At 31.3% G+C, this 20,791-nt stretch overlaps 1 protein-coding gene across 1 annotated transcript in view; it reads right to left on the bottom strand.

The window, feature by feature from the left end:
- Nucleotides 1–3,510: 3,510 nt before the first annotated feature.
- Nucleotides 3,511–20,791, bottom strand: part of LOC129962731 (leucine-rich repeats and immunoglobulin-like domains protein 1) — a 328,024-nt gene continuing 310,743 nt past the window's right edge. Inside the window, exon 7 of the mRNA XM_056076691.1 lies at nucleotides 3,511–8,017. Coding sequence (XP_055932666.1) covers nucleotides 4,345–6,870 — 2,526 coding nt within the window. The 5' untranslated portion in view covers nucleotides 6,871–8,017 and the 3' untranslated portion in view covers nucleotides 3,511–4,344. The remainder of the gene's footprint in view (nucleotides 8,018–20,791) is intronic.

Genomic DNA, 20,791 nt, shown 5'->3' with positions numbered 1-20,791 from the left:
TGAGTTATTTTTCAGACCAAATAATATTATATACATATTAGAAAATCTCTTTTAATAACTGAAAGTAAAATTTTTACCTCAAAATTCTAATTCTGTAATCTCTTTTCAATCTTTGGGAATGATTATGCGGTCAGTCATTTACCTCTATTTTTAAGATAATTTAATTTCAATATATCCCTTTTTTTTACTGATTTTCAATCAGTTATTTCCCCCGATAAAGTTAAAGATTTATTTTGCTGGAGTATGATAATAGAGGAGAGAGAGCTCTCATGATAATCATGAGAGCTCAGATTCATGGGAGAAGTTCTCAAAGATACTAAATGGAAAATTGAGAAATGTGAAAATTATTTTTGTGTAGTTGAAATTTTAATAGTATCACAGGTATCAAACTCTTATTTTATTGTCTTTCTTTTTTTGTAGAGCTTCTTCATTTTTATTTTTTCATTTCGGTATTTTTTATTTAATTCACTAAGCGGTATCATTATCAAATAGAAAAATAAACATTTATCATTTTTTAAACGTTATGTTCATAGCTTTATTTTTATGCAACTGTGGTTTTGATTTCTCTGTCATATCCGAATTAGCACTATGTGGATTCTACTAATATTGAATATGGTAATGATATTTATTTAAAATTACATGATATACATTGAATTTAAAATTAATATCAAAAATAATTTGAGAAAAGTAAATTAAAATCCTTAAAAGTAAATTTCCTGCTAAAACACAAAATCTAGCCGAAAATTTCCATTGCTAAAAAAATTCGACTTGTCATTTTCTAAAATTTTACTACGAGATCGGTATAATGCGTGAAGGGAATAATATAAATGAAAAAAAATTTAGGCAACTTGAACTCGCTTATATAACTTCTTGTTTTCAACAAGCTGATAATTTCACAATTCAAATTCATATACCAATAATCCTGTAAAATACTTTATCAATTATGTTTGATTATCAGAAGACGTTCCTTGTCAATAACGTATGGCTGTCAAAAAGCACATGTGGCTTTACGAATCTGTATTGCATCAATCATGGTATACGTTATTTTCAAAGCTATTTTAATACTGTTGTTATTCTCTCATATTTTCATATACAGTATTACACTGGATGGTGTTTGACATTTTTGCCATATTTTTCTTGAATAGTATATATATATAAAATAAATAATAATTAATAATATATATATATGATGCATTTCTAAAAGGAGGAAAAAAACAACTAATAAACTTGTTGATAAAAGCTTGAAACATAGAGTAACTTTGACTTCATAAATATTTTTCAATAATAATTGTTTTGTTTGTCGAACCTACTGAAAAGTAGCATGAATAAACCATAAACATACTAACCGTAACCAACTTATTTTAATTTATCTTTCTTAAGATAATTTTGATATTTTTCCTGGTCTTAAATTCCATGTATGACATGCAGTTTTAATTAAATATCATTTATCTGACAGTCTAAGCAATATCTGATCTAGTAATTTAGAAGATAGTTTTTCAGAATACAATTCTTATTCAAAACTTTATGAATATCGGATTAACACATTATATTATTAATACAGAAAGAAAATGAAAACATTCCTGATACTGGAGTTAATTTTTTTTTCCTCCTGAAGATTGAATTGAAAGTAGCATTTTACTAAACATATACGCTTTATGTATATGTTTCGAAAACATACAGAAAACTGTGTTTTCGAATTTTACTACTTGTACAGAAAACTTTATTATATTTTATAATTATTCATTGCAATAAACCACAATGTATTAGTTAAAGCAGTAAAATTAATTTTTAGAACGACTTTTTTGACTTGCTTGTTTCACAAACGAATGTACAACATCAACAGACAGAAAAATCCTTTAAAAATTATGACAAGACTTTAAAATGGACTGACTTTGTTAATAATGATATAGGAATGGTTTCTAGGATTAAAATACTTTGACAACATGTATTCGAAGTTTCAAATAAAAAATTGATTTAAAAAATTTGTTTGCATTATTTCATATTCGAATTCCTTCTCTGTCAATTTTAGTTCAGAAAATTAGTTTCAGAATCAATTTTATATAAAAAAGGAACAGTCAATAAAGAGTTGAAGGTGCCTTAGAAAGTTACAAAAATAAATAAAAGTAAACCAAAAAGGGAAATCAATGTATTTATAAGTCATTGTAGAGTTTAATAAACGTCTTGTGCTCGCTTTCAGTTGGCTGTCAAAAAACTTACATGAAGAGAAAGAACTAGGTATTGTGTGGCTTTAAGTAGTGCATATTATGAGACCCCCTTCTTTTTGATCATTTAGTGTTGCATTTCAATGCATTTTTATGATTTATTTTTATTTATTTATGTATATTAATTTTTGTTTAAAAATTAAAATAAATTATGCATTTTTTCGAAGTTAAAAAAATATGTTTTTATTTAATTTTATGAACATTACAGAGATATATCCACGCTTGTACACTGTTATTTGGCATACGCTATTGTACATTAAATCCTGTACTAAATGAACAAAATGTAGTAGATTAATTAGTTATATTTTACAAAGTGATGTTACTATTATTATATTTTATAATTCATAGAATTAATTATGGGTTGTTTTTCAAAGTTTTATGCTTGTATTCGTTACAGATTTATTTATTTAACTAGACTAATAACTTATTAAAAAAAATCAGTCCGCCTGCGCTCCCACCCCTCCCATCAGTCAAGTGGCCTTAGGCAGTTGCTAGTTTGCCTAGCTTGAAATCATTCATTGCCTATATGATCCTCCCCCCCTCCTTTTTTGCAGTAATTGTTTACAATACAAATAGACTTGCATTAATCAGAATGATCGCAAAAGAAACTAATTCAACGATAATTAAAAAAATTCATTATATAAATTTCGATAAATTCTAATGCAATGCATGAAACAGCATAGATTGATTATTTTTTATAACATTAAAATGTAGGACATAAGAGAGATGTTTCCAGAATTTTACTGATTTCTTAGTTGTCTGGAGTCGTGGTATCATTTTTAAGAAAATCCGATTTATTGATAAAATGTGGTTATTAATATAATTTACAGAAAATGAAAATTAATATAGGAAAAATAAGATTCGATTACAAAGTAGTTTAAATCATATCCTTTTACAGTTGCTTAAGGAATAAATATATAATAAATAAAGATCTTCATAGCATAAATGATTAACTTATTTTCATTTTGAATTTGTTTTAAAAAGGTGGCTTCTATTGCTGAATTCGACCGATAAATATGTATAAAAATTTCTATAGAAATGAATTTCTATTTCCAAAAAATTTATTTATTTCTCATCCAGGGATATTGAGTGCTATGCAAAATAACTGATTAATTTTCAGATAAATATAATATACAACATTCATTATTAATAATGAATTTCATATTGACTAATTTTTATCATTCTGTTGTCATTCACGATTAAAATAATCTTGCCAATAATTTTCTCTATTAAATAAAAAACGTAATAAATTTTTCAGTTCATATAGCGTGGAATAATTTTCAGACACTAAATAATACAAGATAACAGTGGAGTTTTTTTTGAAGATTTTTATAACACAAAATGAAAGGTAGTGGAATAAATGGGATGAATGATATCGTTTATGTGTTTGTTTCTACAATGCTAATGTACTCACAAAAATTTTGCATGTCGATAAAGCCGTTGATTTGACAAAATATTAGTCAAAGCAATTAACATGCATATTGTTTCCAAATAATAAGTTTAAAAATAACATATATTACAGAGATGTACAGTTTTCGAATGTATGGAATGTAAAATATTTTGGATAAAATGCATATTTTTTTTTAAACATTTCAATAGCAATCACATAAATATCGGATAAGTTTTCTTTTACATGTACATTTTTCAGTTACCTTTCATTAGGGCTTTTCTGTATACATTTCATTAAGTATGTTACTAACGCTATTAAGTGTTCCGTAAATTGCAGCTTCACAAGACCGAGACGAGTCATGAAACATCTTGTTAATATTTTTTTTCACAGAAGAAATACAATCCTTTGCAATAAATCCACACAATCGTATCAGCCATTTCACCTGACAGCTTTAGAATAATTTATTTTTCTGCCAATGGCATATCTAAAGCTCACGAATGTCGAACAAAATTGACAGTGAATCCATCATTTTTCACTTTTGTATCATTCATTTTCTGTTAAAACCTCTGAAAGTTTTTTTTAGAATCTCTGCACTCTTTTATATAAAAATAGTTACGCCAGTTCTTTTCGACTCTGGAGCAGAAAACAGAAGCACAGCACACTTAAACTGACTGATGGGAAAATGTTTCCCCCCTTCACATTTAAGCACCTCTTGATGTGGTACATTCCATCTCAGTACAGCCGATTTTGTTCTGTAGGAGATTGTGGCAAGAGTTCTTGCAGCTGGGAATCTGAAGGTGTATCTCTGTCTGGGTTTGGTGTGTCATTTTCCATGATGTAATAGAGTTTATTTCCCAATCCATGGTGTGAATTCGTTCGCAATCCAATCGTACCTTCGGTGAGAGTTACTATGGATACTTCGTCCTTTTGAGGATAGTATGAGATGCTACTTCTTCTCTGTTTCACTGGTTGGTATGGATGGCGACATTTGCATATTATTAGAGCACCGAGAGCACAAAAAAGCAACAATGCAGCAACAGTTCCGAAAAAAATGAAGAAGACGCGGTCAGTACGCGGATCCTTATTAATTTTCATCCCTTGTTGAGAAAGCAAGGAATAAGTGTGAGTGAAACTGCTATTCGATCTTCTGGCAAAAGCAGTCACATTGAAGGATTTTCGTGCCGCCGGAGATGTTAGGGATGGGGACTGCTTCAAGGTATCCTCTGTACTTATCGAAATCTTGGTTGGGATATTTGTTGTTATAACTTGTTGCTTAGTTGTGAGTACAGAAGTCGATGTTACGCTTGATGGCGTTGCATTATAAACAGTATCGTTGTTAGTTGGTTCCGAAGAAGGATGCATATAAGGTGTAGTCGACTTTGAATTATCAGAAATCTTTTTATCATGTGTAGTTTGTTCGGTTGATGATGCTATTTCCTCAGTAGTAGATGCACTGCTACTTTCACTAGAAGTAGACACGGAAAGAGAAACAGAAGATATATTTTTAAAGACAATGGATACATGTTCAACCAAAGTAGGAGTTTCGATGAGTTGTGTGGTTGAAGACGAAGTTGTAGCTTCTGATGTGTAAACAGAAGTGCTCTCAGTCGTAAAGTCTCCATCTGTTAACATCATTAAAGGCTTAAATACCACTGATTCAGGACTGGCACATCGTATGTTAAAACTGCTGTAGAATTGCACATTTGATTGTTTAATCCAATTCACTAACCATTTAATGTCTTGATCGCAATTCCAGAGGTTGCCACTCATTTTAATAAGTTTCAAAGAAGGGAAAAATGATGAAAAATCTGCTCTCAGTTTCACTATTCGATTATGCATTATATTCAATTCTTGCACTTTTCTTAATCCATGCAGCATTCGAGTGGAATTCAAAATTGTATGAACCAAAAGTGAGCTGTCGTATACTTCCAATGTTTGTAAATTGTGTAGTGGATCAAACATTGCTTCATCCATTTGAACAGAAGAATGCACTCTTGACATCTGTAATGTAATCAATCTCGCTAAACCGTCGAAGCATCGAGCGTCCATTATTTTCAGGTTGTTCTGAGAAAGATCTAAAGTTTCCAGCTGAGTTAAGTTTGAGAAAACACCAGCTGTCAAATTTTCGATTTGATTTGCCTGGAGATCCAAACTCTTCAGATTGACCAAGTCACAGAATGCACAAGGGAAAAGATCTTGGATTTCATTTCGTTGCAAGAACAGTTGCTCTAAATGCACCAAACCTTTGAAGCTAAAACTGGTTAGACTGGTTAACTTATTCTCTTCCATGTATAATGCAAGAAGACTTGGTGGAAGATTTGGTGGAACTTTTGTGAGACAGTTGCCATTCAGCCACAACCTCATGAGGTATTCTTGTCTTCCTAAAGCATCATTTTCTATTTCACTTACACAGTTGTCATCGAGCACCAACAGGCCCAAATAAGGATAACTATCAAAGTCGCCAGCACTTATATGGGTTAGGTTGTTCTTTGCCAGTCGCAGATCACGAACAAATTTTGTTAAGCTCTGTGGAACTCGATCTAAACCTACGTGGGAAATATCGATGTACTGAAGTCTCGATCCAAAAAAGTCTAACCTGGAGAGTGTTGTCAAAGGATTGTTGCTGATGATGAGGTGGGCTAAGTTTGTTAGATACTGAAACGTACCTACTTCTATAGTTGAAATGTTGTTAGCATCGAGATTCAGATATTGAATCTTATGGAGACCTACGAAACTACGAGTTGTCAACTGTGGCAACCGATTGTCCCTCAAGTTGAGTTGTTCCAAATTCAACAAGTCGATAAAGGCTCCTTCCATGAATTCAATGAAATTGGATGATAAATCAAGATGTCGTAAGCGAGACAAATCTGTGAAAATCGAGGAACTTAGACTCGTGAGAGAGTTCTGACTGAGATCAAGTCCTTCAAGTTTTGTGTTTGACGAAAAAGTTGCATTGTCCACTATCTCTATATGAGACTGCTGCAGTTTTAACTCTTCAAGTACCACCAGATCACACAGGTCTTGGGGTAACAACTCATTCACTAAATAGTTCCTGAGTTCGAGACGAATAGTTGAATTTGGAATGTCCTCTGGAAAACGCCAAAGGCCATCTCCGACGCAGCTGACGTATTCTCCCTTGTCATCGCAGTAGCACGAACTGGGACACACAAATGATGTTCCAGAAAAGTTAATAAGTAAGAACAAGATTAAGGTAAAGAATGCAGGCAACATTTTGATCGGAATCTGACAGCTATTCATACCAACGAATTGCCTCTATTTGATGATATAGAAAAGAATGAAGTAGAATCATTTTTCTACCTTAACGAATATAGCAGTACAGTTCTCAGAATCTTTCTTTGGACACAAATATGTAAAAATGTTGCATCAAATCAAGGCTTCCAAACGTAAAATAGGGTTTTAAAACGATTCGAAAGTTAATTCCTTCAAGTCATTATTCAGTGGATTGTTATGCATATCCACAAAGCCACATTTTTACACATTGGTTTTTAGCACCGTTAAAAATCAGAGCAGCAACCACGTGTTCGTTTTTTTCAATGTTCAGCTGATTGACTCGAGATGGGGACGCTCACTCCAGACCCAATTTACTTCCAGGAAATGCGTGAAATGTGAATGAGCTCCAAGAGACTACATCCGGAAAAACTCTATCACACTCGTAACCGGAAGCTACAAGATCTTTTTATTTGAGAGTAACAAAATAAAATCGAACTCCTCTTTCTTCTTGACATTGGCAGAACTGCTTCCGGCTGCTTGCTTTTATGATGCCGGAAGGGTCGACTCATTAATTACTGTCCGGACGCAGAGGTGGGGGAGAGGAATCGGAATTATTTACCAACCATTTTCTAGAATGTTATTGGTTACTTTAAATGCTATGCAAATGATACCGCTGTTGCCATTGCCAGTCGTTTTCTTTTGACTTAGAGAATCTCTTAATGGAAAATAAATGGCTTGGTAATCTTCTTGCTTTTTAAAAGGATACTTTACGTAGATAATTTCACCAATCTAAAAGGATTCAAATGCCATATTATTTTAAAAGAAAATCTCAGTTTATTTTCATTGATTCAAATGGAAGAAAAAATTCCATTTTTGATAGTTAATTTTTTCTTTTATTCTCATCCAAATGATTTAAAATGCTTTCGGATATCGTAAAATCTTGAATGTCACTTTCTAATCTCCTCCTCAATAATGTTTTTTTTTAACTTTGACAAAGCTGTCATCAGATGGAACAAATGATTTTCTAAAGATGATAGTTTTGAGTTCAGATTCTCCTTGGAAAAAATGTGTCACATTTAGGATTCATATACTGGCATTGGATTCCAATTCATTTGGTGAATTCTTAAGAATTCTTCAAACAGAAGCTTTGATTTGTAGATATTGATGATGCCACCTGGAAAACAGAAAAAAAAATATAAATAAACTTATTAAATTTTGAAATAAAAAATATCAAAAACATTTAAAGCAAGCATTTCAACTCAAAAATATAAGTTTTCTTCGGTAACAATTCTTTTTCTAAATTCGTCTAGTTCTTGGAATTCTTTTATTTTCTGGAAAGAAGCTTTCCAAACTTACAATTTACAATGAGTAAGGAATTTCGATTGAAGAAAAAAAAAGGATTACTTTCGATACAAAGTATTTTCGTAGATTTCCCTTGGAGAAAGGATTATTGATTCTTAGAAAGTCTTTCCAACTTTTCGCGCTAGTTGGGTTTTGACGTAAAAACGAGAAGAAAACTTTTCCACGAAACTTTTTAATGTAGAAAGATACGTTTTCTGTAATTTCACTTATGTTTTTCTTCAAAAGAACAGTTTTGTTTCCGCTAGTATTAAGATTATTCTACTTTCTCCATGGATAATGCAAATTAAAGCTGCTTATATTGGCGAGCGACTTTTGTAAACTGAATAGCCTTCTGTAATTGCCAATACTCATTCCGTCTTTTTCTCCGTTGATATCATTAAGTTGATTATATTAAAACATTAAGTAGGGCCATTTCTCTGATATCCTAGTATCTATTAATTTTTTGAATTATTGTAAATTTTTACTCAATTTTAAGGGTGCAATAAATTTTTGATACTCTTAAATTTATATTGTAAATTCTTTATTAAGAAATGATCAATCAGAAATGGTCAATCTTATTATTAGTATCTCTTTCTCACACCGAATGAAAAAGCCTACAGGGATGAGCAAAATATCTATGGATAGGATATTTTTGCCGTCTTCAAAGAAAAATGTATTTACATGTTGCTTTTTTAAAATTAAAATTTAAAATAAAAGGAAAAGCATCACTGATATTCGGATGAATAGGTAATTTAAGGATAGATTTCTTCTCAAACGTCTGTATTCTCACAATTTTGGATTAACTATTGTTTATACCTTCATTAATTGAAAGTAGCAGTTAAACAATCCATGCTGCTTATTTGTTTTTATAAAATCTAATATCGTTCCAATATAAATAGATGCTCAATTCCCAAACATTCCCCCCCCCCTCTTTTGTGTACTTGTGTACAAAAAAAGTTTTGTCATCTCAAAAAAAAAAAAAAAAAAAAAACACTTGAGATTTTGTTAAAATCACAAATTTGTATTTTTTCAACGAATCTCCACGTTTCAGATTTCTACGAGTTCGAAAAAGATCGCTTTGAAATTTTATTTATCTATTTGTGAATGAACACAATAACTTTGAAACGCTTTGAGCTATTTGGAATTTTTTATGCAATCTTTTAATAGAAATCTACAAATATGACGTAATTTTGAACGAAACTCATTCACAGGAAGTCTATCTATCTTGTGGGGGCCGCGGTGGCCTGGTGGTTAGGTCTCGGCTTCGGAACCGGAGAGTTTCAGGTTTGAGACCCGATTCCACCGAAGAACCGTCGTGTAAGTGGGTCTGGTGCACGTTAAACGTCCTCCCGTTGGCGTGGCGTGGTGTGGAGAGGGGGGTGCCAGCTCAGGTGTCGTCCTTGTCATCTGGCCGCGGTTTAAAATTACGTGGTCCGTCCCAAAATAGCTCTAGTGTTGCTTTTAAACGGAACGTTAATATAACTAAACAAACTATCTATCTTGTGGTTCGTGGGCAAAAGAACATGATAATTATTAAATGTAAAGAAAATTTGGTATACAGTTTGAACATGTAAAATAGAAATCCGTATCAAATTTTAAACCAGTCCGTCAACGGGTTGGTCTTCCGCCGAAGGCTAAACGCGATTACTCAATTGAGATAAACAAATAGCAAGATCATGTGCCGACTTTAAAATCATGGTCTCATTCTGCTGATAAAAGGAAAGTAGCCCCAAATGTACTCTCGGTTTTCTTTTCTATACAAAACGACCTGCTGGTATGGTTTCGGTTTCGGAACCGGAGAGTTTCAGTGTCAAGACCCGATTTTCACCGAAGAATTGTCGTGTAAGTGGGCCTGGTTCATGTTAAATACGTCGGGACCAAACTTCTCCCTCTGATGCAGCGCAGAAGTTTGTAGGGGTGGGATGCCAGCTCAGGTGTTATCTTCTTCACCTGGCCGCGATTCAAAATGACGAGGTCAGTCCCCAAAACCCCTAGTTTTGCTTTAAAAAACGGGATGATTATATAAATGAACTGAACTTTCTTTACAAAACTCAGAAAGTAAAAATTTTTTCACTCGGGATATTCAGGGTCTTGCTGGAGGGTCTACAATATTTGTGTAGGGAGAAGAGGGGAAAAAAACCTTTATTAGGAAGTATACGAAAAAATTCTGTCCGCTGGTTTATTTATTGAAGGGGAAAACTTTCTTTATACTATAGGAAAGAAAAAGTATCGACCGAAAAAGGACTCAGAACAGATCCCTGCGGGAGGACATTGATTTCACCATTTCCGCTTGTTCCGGGTCTTAACTCTTGATCCTCGCTTCAATCTTCGCTAATCCCCACCCCCGAATCACGCCTCGCCACCTCGTGTCCAAAAAACGGATCGCATTCCGTTCACGGAGCCCTCTGTCACAGATCCAGACCAGGCCCAGCAATTGCCACGTGAGAAGCGTAATTCGGATTCTTTAGCTAATCCATCAAAATGGGACCATTCATACGGGCTAATTCCATTCGATGGAGCCTTCTGGTTGGTTGGTCTTGCTTCTTTTTTTGGAAACAGCAGGGTTAGATTAAGATAATAAAAGCTATTAACTATAGAGGCTATGATCCATCACTTATATTAGCTACTGGATCTAGAAACAGAGTGAAAGTATTCTGGTATTAAAATGTATCATGTTTGTAATTACATGACGTCTAAATCTTTCTAAGAAGTGTAAATGATTACTTAGGATTAGGACTTAGAACTACCAAAATTGGCATGTAGTTACTTCTTGGGTAGTAAGTAAGAATAGGATTTTCAAAATTTAAATACATTTTTTTTTAGTTAATTCATGAATAATTAAAAATGTGTAGTATAAATGAATGAAAATTTATAATGTTGTCCCGCATCTGTAACAAACATATTATACCCTGTTTATGTGTCTTCCTTCATATAACGGTTTCTCCATTAAAAAGTGTTTGTATAGAAAATTAAGTTACTAGTAAAGCATGGAAGAACATTATTTTAAAATGCATTACTGTTGTGGCGGATTGGGATGAGCGAGGATAGAACCTGGGACCTTGTGGTTCGCAGTCCAGTAACATGACCACGATACAAAAGCAATTGCTCGGGTAGCGTAGTTGTTAACTGACTTATAAGCTTTCATCACACTGCTGTTATACGCTCTTAAAATAAAGTGGTGAATCACTTAATATATATACTTAGATTTACAAATCTTTTCCTTCATCCAAGAAACTACATCATTGCTGTAACTTTTTCGCTTTGCATTATGTTTTTTACGTTGCAGCGTGTAATTTCTATTTTAACAATTAGACAACACGTTTTAACTCGTGCTCTCGAGATGACTCGCATCAGATTTACAAAACAGATTTGATTTTCGGGTCGTCAGTTACATTATCATTTTAGTTAATAGTAATTCACACAAATTGTAAGTAATTATATGTTAATTTTTGAAACGATTAAATGTTAATTGAAGTTAGTATTGTCATTTTGAGTTCAGAAATTGTATTTTCTTGCTATATTCAATTTTATACCACGTTTTTCTAAATGCATATTTTTCGATCAATAGGATTTTTACTGTCGTCTCGTTAAATTCGAACCAATTTAATTACACTGTAGCTGGACATATTTCTATGATTTATTTTCAGATAATATATGAAAAGAAACCCTATGTTTTATATGATATTGTTTCTAAGTCAGTAAACGAAGTTTACGATCGTAACTAATCCAGACAGGATCCAACGGAAGTAGTCTCCGCGAAACTTTTGCGCAACTTTCTAATAAAGATATTTTCCCAGAAACCGTCTTGCTTGGAATGGGTGTACAATAGTGACAAAATATTAAGCTTTGGCATCAATTTAACACTTTTATAGAAATTATCGAGTGATTCTTGGCGAGTTTTTTTAGTGACTGATTCCTGACATGTGACAAATAATATTTGAAAATCGAATTTGTGATTTAGACGCGTTTACCTCGACCGATTAAAACAGAAATGTGACTCAAAAGTACATTTGTAGTTACAAAATCGCATACCAAATTTCATATATTTAAGTCATTGCATTTTTGAGTTATGACATTTATGTTTCTGAAATTACAGATTTAGAGATGGTCAATCCCTTGTTGGACTCGGCTCACAATTTTAAAAGTGTCTACGTTGTAGAAGTTAAATCTGTGCACCGAATTTTATCCATCAAACTCTCTTCGTTTTGTAGTTATCGTTAAGACGATAACAACAAACTTATACACGAGCAGCGGGACAGACAGACTTCCTCATGGATTGTACTCAAAATTTGACAAATCTACAAATTTGGTGTCAAAACTATATACCAAATTTCATCTATCTAGCTGAAAGCGGTTTGGAGTTATCTTTGTTAGGGATAGACAGGCAGATACAGACCTTTTTCATATAGGAGAAAGTAAAATTGTGTATTATAACGGACGAGTTCTCCAACGACTATCGAAATATCATCGAATTCAGAAAAGAGTTAAAAAAATTATTACATCACAAACTTCAGTACGACAAACATCTAGCTGCCCTATCACTTCGAATCCACAGGGGAGAAACGTTTTCAGATTTCTCGTAAACTATTTAACGACACACTATTAATAATACCATAACCTCTCAGTAATAGGATAATCCATATAAAAGATATTACGTTAATGCCAGAAAGCGAGTGCATTGCTTTGCTCCGATAAGGCAAACATTTAAAGAGGTCTCATAACGACGGATGTTGCTACTTTCCCGATTGGCTATTTCTTCCGTTGCCATGGCGACAGATTAAAATAGCATAAGGGCACTGCCGGTTTCAGATACGTAAAACGTCCGTAAGATACTTTTCGAGTCGGTGCAGCTTTCCCAAATGGCCAAGGACGATTCTTTATGACTTATAATTTAGTGAAGGTTTCGCTATCAAAAATGTGGAGGAAAAATAATGCAGTTTTAGCCAGAATTCGGAGCAAAGATAAGTTAGTATACCGAAAGTAAATTATTTTTGTAAATGGGTTCGACACTTGCGTTTAAATGGGAACAAAGTTTCTTTAATATTTTTCATCGATTGGGTATAGTTAGAAAGCTGAGAATTTAGTATTGCTATCAAATGGTGATTTCTAGCAAAAACATGAAAAAATTTGTGCAACATATTTATTGATTTTATAATATTGTAATTAATAATACTAAATTGCGATATTATCTAATGTGATATAATAGCATTATAACATGTTATTTACTCTGAAATTTAGTTTACTAAATACTGAAATACAAAACATGTGCAATCTTCAAGAAATTTAATTTCTAGATTCTGATCAATTATTCACATTTTAAACCTCTCCTGGATTCTCGGAATAAAGCGCGGTTGTGAGCGTGATGATTTAAAAAATAAAGGAGCTAGATGAATGTAATTTGGAATGCTGTCTTTATACAAAAATCGTAAAATTGTTTAACATTTTGGACCAAACCTATTCGTTTGCCCATCTTGTGCCCTCTAAAATAAAACAAAAATTATATAATGATATAAATGGTGAAATAAATGGAAATGGTACGGTGAATGGTTTCATATCACTGTTATTGTAAATGTATATCAAATGTTGCTCAACATTTGCTTAACAACGTGCTAATTGTCTGTCAGTCTAATCATTCATATGTATGAGAAAGCATAACGATAAAAAAATATAACGAGCTAAGTAAATGAAATTTGGTGATTGACAATTTAGACATTAAAATTGCAGATCCATATTAAAGTTTGGGTACTATTGTTGATAAGTATAGAAGGACTTCCATTCAATACTCGATTGTTTTACATTGTACTATGAAGCTAAATACAAAATGGTAACTACTGAAGTATATAAGAAAGTGGAGAGAAGAATAGTGCTATTGGTTATTTACGGTATCAGTTTCGGTTACAGAATTTTTCAAAATTGGTTTATGGGAGGATTCTGTAATTAAGCGTTGATTGATAGAGACAACAAGAGATAGAGACAGAGATTGATAGATAGACAGCAATTAAAAATGGATTGATACCTTGAGTTAAACCATCCCGACCTACAAGAATTTAAAATTACATGGTACCTTATTTACCCCTCTATTTTCGTATATTTTCGATTTATACATATAAAGGAAATGTTTGTTTGTGTGTTTTCTGTGCTCAGACAAATCTATTGCACTTACAGTTATGGAATTTGGCACACAGTTTTAGAGTATTCAATAAACATCGAAGCCCAAATTAAAAAAAAATGATAAAAAATTTTAAAACTAAGAAGATTCAGAAATTAAGTGTAACTATGTCAAAAGTTTGGGAAACTTAAAACTGTTTGCTTTACTATTGATTTTACATTTCTTTTTTTCCCTCCGTCACTACCATTTTTCGAACAGTAAATATCGTTTCAACTCCATTTTAAGTTTAATTATAAATATCTCGTTCTCGTAATAAAAATAAGAATGGCGTGATTTGAAACTTTTGAAATTTTTTTCATTTTAACTGTTACAATTGGACTACTGTCTTTAACACTCACTCAGGATTTTATTCTGCTCTCTCGGACAAACATAAGCATGGGTATGTTAGCAAGGGAAATAGACAAACGTAGGAATTTTTTTTTTAAAATCATCATCCTGTACACGAAAATTGAATTCTTTAATACAATTCGCCATAACAGCTGTTTCCAAACTCATGCCTCTCTCATTTTTTAAACTGGAACTCTGATTTTTAATGTGTATAATTAATTATTTATGTAGCATTTATTCTATGTGAGTATATCTTTTTAGAACATATTACAAATATGTATATATACATAAAGATACATTTAGCATCGATTTTAAATTTCATCATTTCAAAAATTAATATACATCAGATTATTAATAAAGAAATTCATTACTTTTATTTATTTTACCATCCTTCTTCTGTTAAAACTCCATATTTTGTTAATCTCGTTCTTTTTAATTTATGGAAAAACAATATTCATTTAAAAATTTTGAAAATCGTCTGCGTATTAATCAAGATAATGGAAATGACTTCAAGAATTTATGTTTCAAAAATGAAAAAAAAAAGATTAAAATAAATTGAAAGAAACGATTACTAAAAAGGAGAAAATAATTATAAGCTAATCAGTTAATAGATCTAAACTCAAGGGGAAGAAATCTATCATTAACAGCCAAAATAAATAACCAGTTTTCGATTCGAGTTTATAAGTGTGTTTGGAATGAATTTTAGTAAATGGGAATTAAATTGATGCATATAAAATTCTTTCTATCTCGGTAAAAGTCGACATAAATGTCAAAAAACCTTTTTTATTTTTACAACGCCAAAACGAATTTCGAATCAATCATTTTAATAAATATAAAGTCTTAATGATGAAATAAGAATTAAGAAAAATGATCGTTGAAAATTTATGAAGAAAATATAGAAAAATCTTGCTTATTTTCTTGTTTTAAATGGTAAAAGTGATAAAGGAAATTCCATACTGAATGAAATATTTTAATCATAAATAAAAGTTTTCTTTAAAAGAGTAAATGGATCGCAAAATAGTTTTCTTCATTTTCTTCAATAAAAATGTTGAGTGATGCTATGTATAAACAACAATTATACTTCAAACAACTTTTCGTTCTTTAAATTTTGCAATTCTTCGAAGAATTATTTCAGAAGAAATGACTTTTAACATTGTTATAATTCCTTAAGCTTTTAATGTTTGACATCATTTGGACAAAAGGATTTAATACCAGCAATCTCAAACTTATTAAAATAATCAATCTATGAAAATTCCCATTAAAATATATTTTAAATGAGCGGCTAATTGCTTTTTAATTGTTTATTTTTGATATAGATGGCAGCACAAAATCTTTTGAGATAATCAAAAATGGTAATTTATAATGTTTTGGAAGTGAAGATGGCAGCACAAAACTGATAAAAAGAAACTGACATTCATGCAATATGACAATTAATTGTTATTTTGCATAATGTATGATTTCGGGCAAAAATTATTCGGGAAAATGTTGAATTTTAAGTGATCATTTACTATCCGAAATATAATAAATGCAATTTATCTCACATGAGACATATTTATGTCATATTTCAGAAGGTAAATATTATAATTTCACAATATTAGATATTAGACAGTTTGCGAAGTTAAGCATTATCTTATAACATCACATAATTTGACTTCATTAGATATATAATTATTTTTACTAAAGTAAAAGAATTCCTTTTAAGATTTTATAAGTTGCAAATTATTACTGGCAACTGAATTAAGATAATTCATAATCTTTTGATAAGCTTCATTTTTTATCTATCAAATTTACGACGAATGTCAAAAAAGTCCTTTTTTTTAATAGCCTATAAAGTAAAATTTCATTTGATTGGTTACTAATTCTAATTTATTTAATTAATTTGGTTAATTATTACTAGCAATTAATCATTTCACTGGCCAATATATTACGTTTTACTTTTTCGTGTAAGAAGAAAATATTTTAACAGAAAAAAAAAAATTGGCCTCGACATTTTAACGAGTTTTCTCTTCCTAGATCTCTTAGTTGAAAAAGACCAATTGTGGTGTTATAGCTCAAAAACACAGCATGAAATTATATATGACCTTTATATCAAAACTATAGAACTGTATAAGATTTTAGGTGAAATCTGTTCCTTTACATGTGAATAAAATCACTTAGAAACGCAATGAATTTGATAAGTGAATTTTAATAAATTATATTTACAAAAAATAACATAACTTAATTCATATTAAATTCATTAATGTATAAACCGCCTGTCAGCTCGTGTTCATGCAAACATTGAAATTGATAAATATAATAAACAAAACCTGAATTTGCCTCCAAATTTCTGCACCAAATTTTTAACCAATTGATTAATCAAAAGATATAAAAAATGTTTTTTTCCCCACATGTACGACTAGGTTAAATACTAAAAGAGTTGTTTGTTTCGTAGTCAAGAAAATCAAAATGAAAAATCATTTCATATTCTGAACTAGGGTGATTTAAATTTTATCACCTTGTGTATATATATCTATCTTGATTCTACTTAAATATCTTATCGTCCGCTAAAAAAATTAATTTTTTTTGAATTAATTCTTCCAGTTACTGCAAATCCTTCATATGTGGATTAATTGCATTGCTGCTTAATATTGCAAACCCCGAATCTTTCCTGAGGCCACAGTAACCTGATGATAAGGTCTCGCCTTCGGGATCGGAGGGATCCAGGTTCGAGGCCCAATTTCACAGAAGAGTTGCCATGTAAGTGGGTTTGGTGCATGTTAAATCTATTGGTGCGAAAATGGCCTTATAGTTGCTTCAAAGCGGGATGTGAATGAAATTAAACTAAAACGAATCTATTCCACATATTCTCCAATAAAGGTGTTATCTCTTCCACCGTATAAAATATGTTGGCCTCAGATTTTTATTTTTGGAAGTCCTGTGCTTGAACACTTTTGTTTCGTAACATAGTAAACAGAACTGAATATGAAACTAAGACGTGTATTTTAGACTTATTGGGACTAAAATTTGACAAAGAATTACAATTTTATTCCACATACCAAATTTCATTTGTCGATTACATTGCGTTTTAGAGTTATGTTTACTTGCATGCGTATGCATACACTGACCCTTGAGAGATTTTTTTTTCAAAATTTGATAGATATCTACATTTTAGATGTTCAAAAAATGTTTAATCAAATTTTATTTATTTAGCATTTTGTGTTTTCTAGTTACCCCATTTGCTTGCACTCGGACAGCAAGATAAACTTCGTGTGAATAGATTTTGTAGAAATCGATAGAAAACTTACAGATCTGATTTAATTCGTAATTCGTCTAGAACGAAGCGTTTTTGAATTATTTTCTTAGGCAAACGCATTCCAAAATTATGTTTTGAGGGCCCAAAGAGATTTAAAGCTTAGAGAATAGTCAAAATCTCGAGATCGAACTTTAAAACAATTACAATATATTATCATTGCATACTTCGAATACTTCGATTTTATTTTTTCAATAAATACTTTAAATAATATATACATTATTTCTATATCACGTACTAAATCCTTTTATTTGAGTATTTTCATTCCAGCATTTCTCTCTAAACATAATTAATTCTAAACCTAAAGGATAACCCTATAATAGCTGTTGAGACATGCGCATCATTTTCGAACTACTTTAACACAATTAATACGAATTTCCGACCTTACAATGAATGCGTGAATCTATGTAATTGTAGCATTCTTCAAGCAAACTATCAGAACTGTTTATTTTAAGTGAATTTGTACACAAACTTCTGCTTCAAACACCCCTCATTCACATTAGTTCCGACAGATGAAACCGCATTTATACACGCGTTGTTAACGCCGTTTGTTAGTTGGCCCATAAAACAAGCCGTTAAGCTTTTCGCTAACATTCGCGGTCATTATAATGGAACCGCAAGTATTGAATTACGTTATGCAAATATGTTGAAAAGATTGCTTAAAGTTGGGATGCATTATGAAAAGAGAAAGGGTCTGATAGATTTAGTTGTTTATGGAAGTTATTTGTTCAGAAACGTGATCTGAAAAGATTGCGAATAAACCAGACATGGAAATTTACTGTTCCTTAGTCCTATACTCGAGAGGAGAATTATTTGTATATTTGATAATAACTCGTAAATGAGTGTAACTAAGGAACAACAAATGCTAGGTTTGAACAGTTCGATTTAAAGTCTCAAAATATTCTATTAAAAATTAATATATCTATACATAGTATAAAATGAAGTATCCTGAAAGCGTCTGTGTGTTTGAAAGAGAAAAACTGTAGTAATACTTAACTGATACTGGAGATATTTATACCATTTTGTAGGGCATTTTTTTTGGGGGGGGGGAAGGTTTATAGTATATTGAAGTCATATCAAAATAAAAAAAGGATTTTTATAACTGCGAGTTTAATTATTTTCCTACAATGATTCGCGCACGCGTAAAACAGCAGTATCTGCGCTTTGCACCGCGCATGTGCGAAAATCTCAAACTGCGCATGCGCAAATAGCAAGAATTATGGTATGCATATGCGATACATTTCTTTGATTTTAAACAGCGATTCAAAACTCATTATACCCAAAAAAAGGAAATCTAACCTAGCCGGAGCACATTAAATGCCAAAACGCTTCGTTTGTTACATGATAATGAAATTGTAGAGGAAAGAAACGTACGGTTAGCGAATATCAGAGAAAGAATATCCACAATGTTATGCCCCGGGCAACGCTGTGCGGGTATTGCTAGTTTTATATATAATATATTAAACATTAATATACTAAATATTCTAAAATATATTACATTGTCTAAAAAGCATTTTTAAATTTTTTTTAGTTATTTAGGATGAAAAATTAAGAGTTTATGAATCTCACATAAAATAACAAGTTAATATTTTAGGCTTTGTTTGTCTTGATTGCATCAGCAGTTGCATTCTGTGCTTAAATATTTTTACATCCAGTAATTCATATCCATCTATTGCTCACCTAAAATAATATTATGTTGAAAAAGCAGTCAGTGCGTGTATCGTTACTTAATCCTTTAGAAGTTCATTTTTTTCTAGATATGATATACAAAAGTATTTTTACTGTTGAAATTGGCTTCAGGAAAGTGATTCTTTTAGCGTATTAAATGAATTTAATTTATTAATTAATTAATTTGGTTGATTAATAACTAAAGATTCAAGACACATCATTTTATATGAGATAAGGAAATAAAACAATTATATTTATAATTGTATAATTAAGGAGATAAAACAATTAAGTCTTATTAAAAAATTATCAAAAATCATGCAAAACCTACAGATCTCAAATTAATCTGAGATCCCACTCTTATTAACCAAAATCAGAAATTTGATTTACCACCGTAATATACGTCCAATAAATTTTGTGGTTCTCCCGGGTATCGAGGTACGAGCGTAAAATTGGCCCTTGGGATATGGAAAGAATTCCATGAAATTAAAAAAATCCCATTCCAAATGCTTAACTTTAATTTTAAGGAATAATATTATTTTATGTAATAATAAAGTCTGATCAAATATGTCAATTATTATTTAAAATAATATTCAGACCTATTTATCTTTGTAATGATACACTACCTCGTGAACTTGTCTTGAAATGTCAATGACAGGAGAGACACATAGGCCCTTTTTCTAATTGGTTCCTTTTTTTGAATCACTTATACTTAATCCATATTACCGAGGTAAAAATTTGCTACATCTACATTAGTTCCTTTTTTTCTTCATAATACTTTGAAGGGATTAATTTTTACCTTCAGCTAGTATTAATTCTCTGAAAAAAAGTCAGGATCATACTTTTGCTTTTATCGATTTGAAAGTGGACGCCCATTTTAACAAGTCCCTCGAGGGGAAAAAACTTTCTTTTCCATAATTCAAGAGAATAATCAAGTTCTCCATTTTTTTTTATAACCTTGAAAATTTTCCTTCTTAGATATTTAATCAAGCTTTTAAAATATTCATATCAATAATTTTTTCTTCCTGCGAAGATGTAAGGTGCTTTTAAAGATTAAACCTTTTTTAGTGCTTAAAACCTATGCTTTTTTGTAATCGAAATATGTGCACAATTCTCTATTTGAAATTTGTCATAAGCAACATGAGTTTTATGAAAAA

This window comes from Argiope bruennichi, chromosome 3 (genome assembly GCF_947563725.1).
Source record: "Argiope bruennichi chromosome 3, qqArgBrue1.1, whole genome shotgun sequence".
NCBI classification, from domain to species: Eukaryota; Metazoa; Arthropoda; class Arachnida; order Araneae; family Araneidae; genus Argiope; species Argiope bruennichi.
Note: the sequence above shows the minus strand (reverse complement) of the source record. Positions and strands in the feature narration are given on the sequence as shown.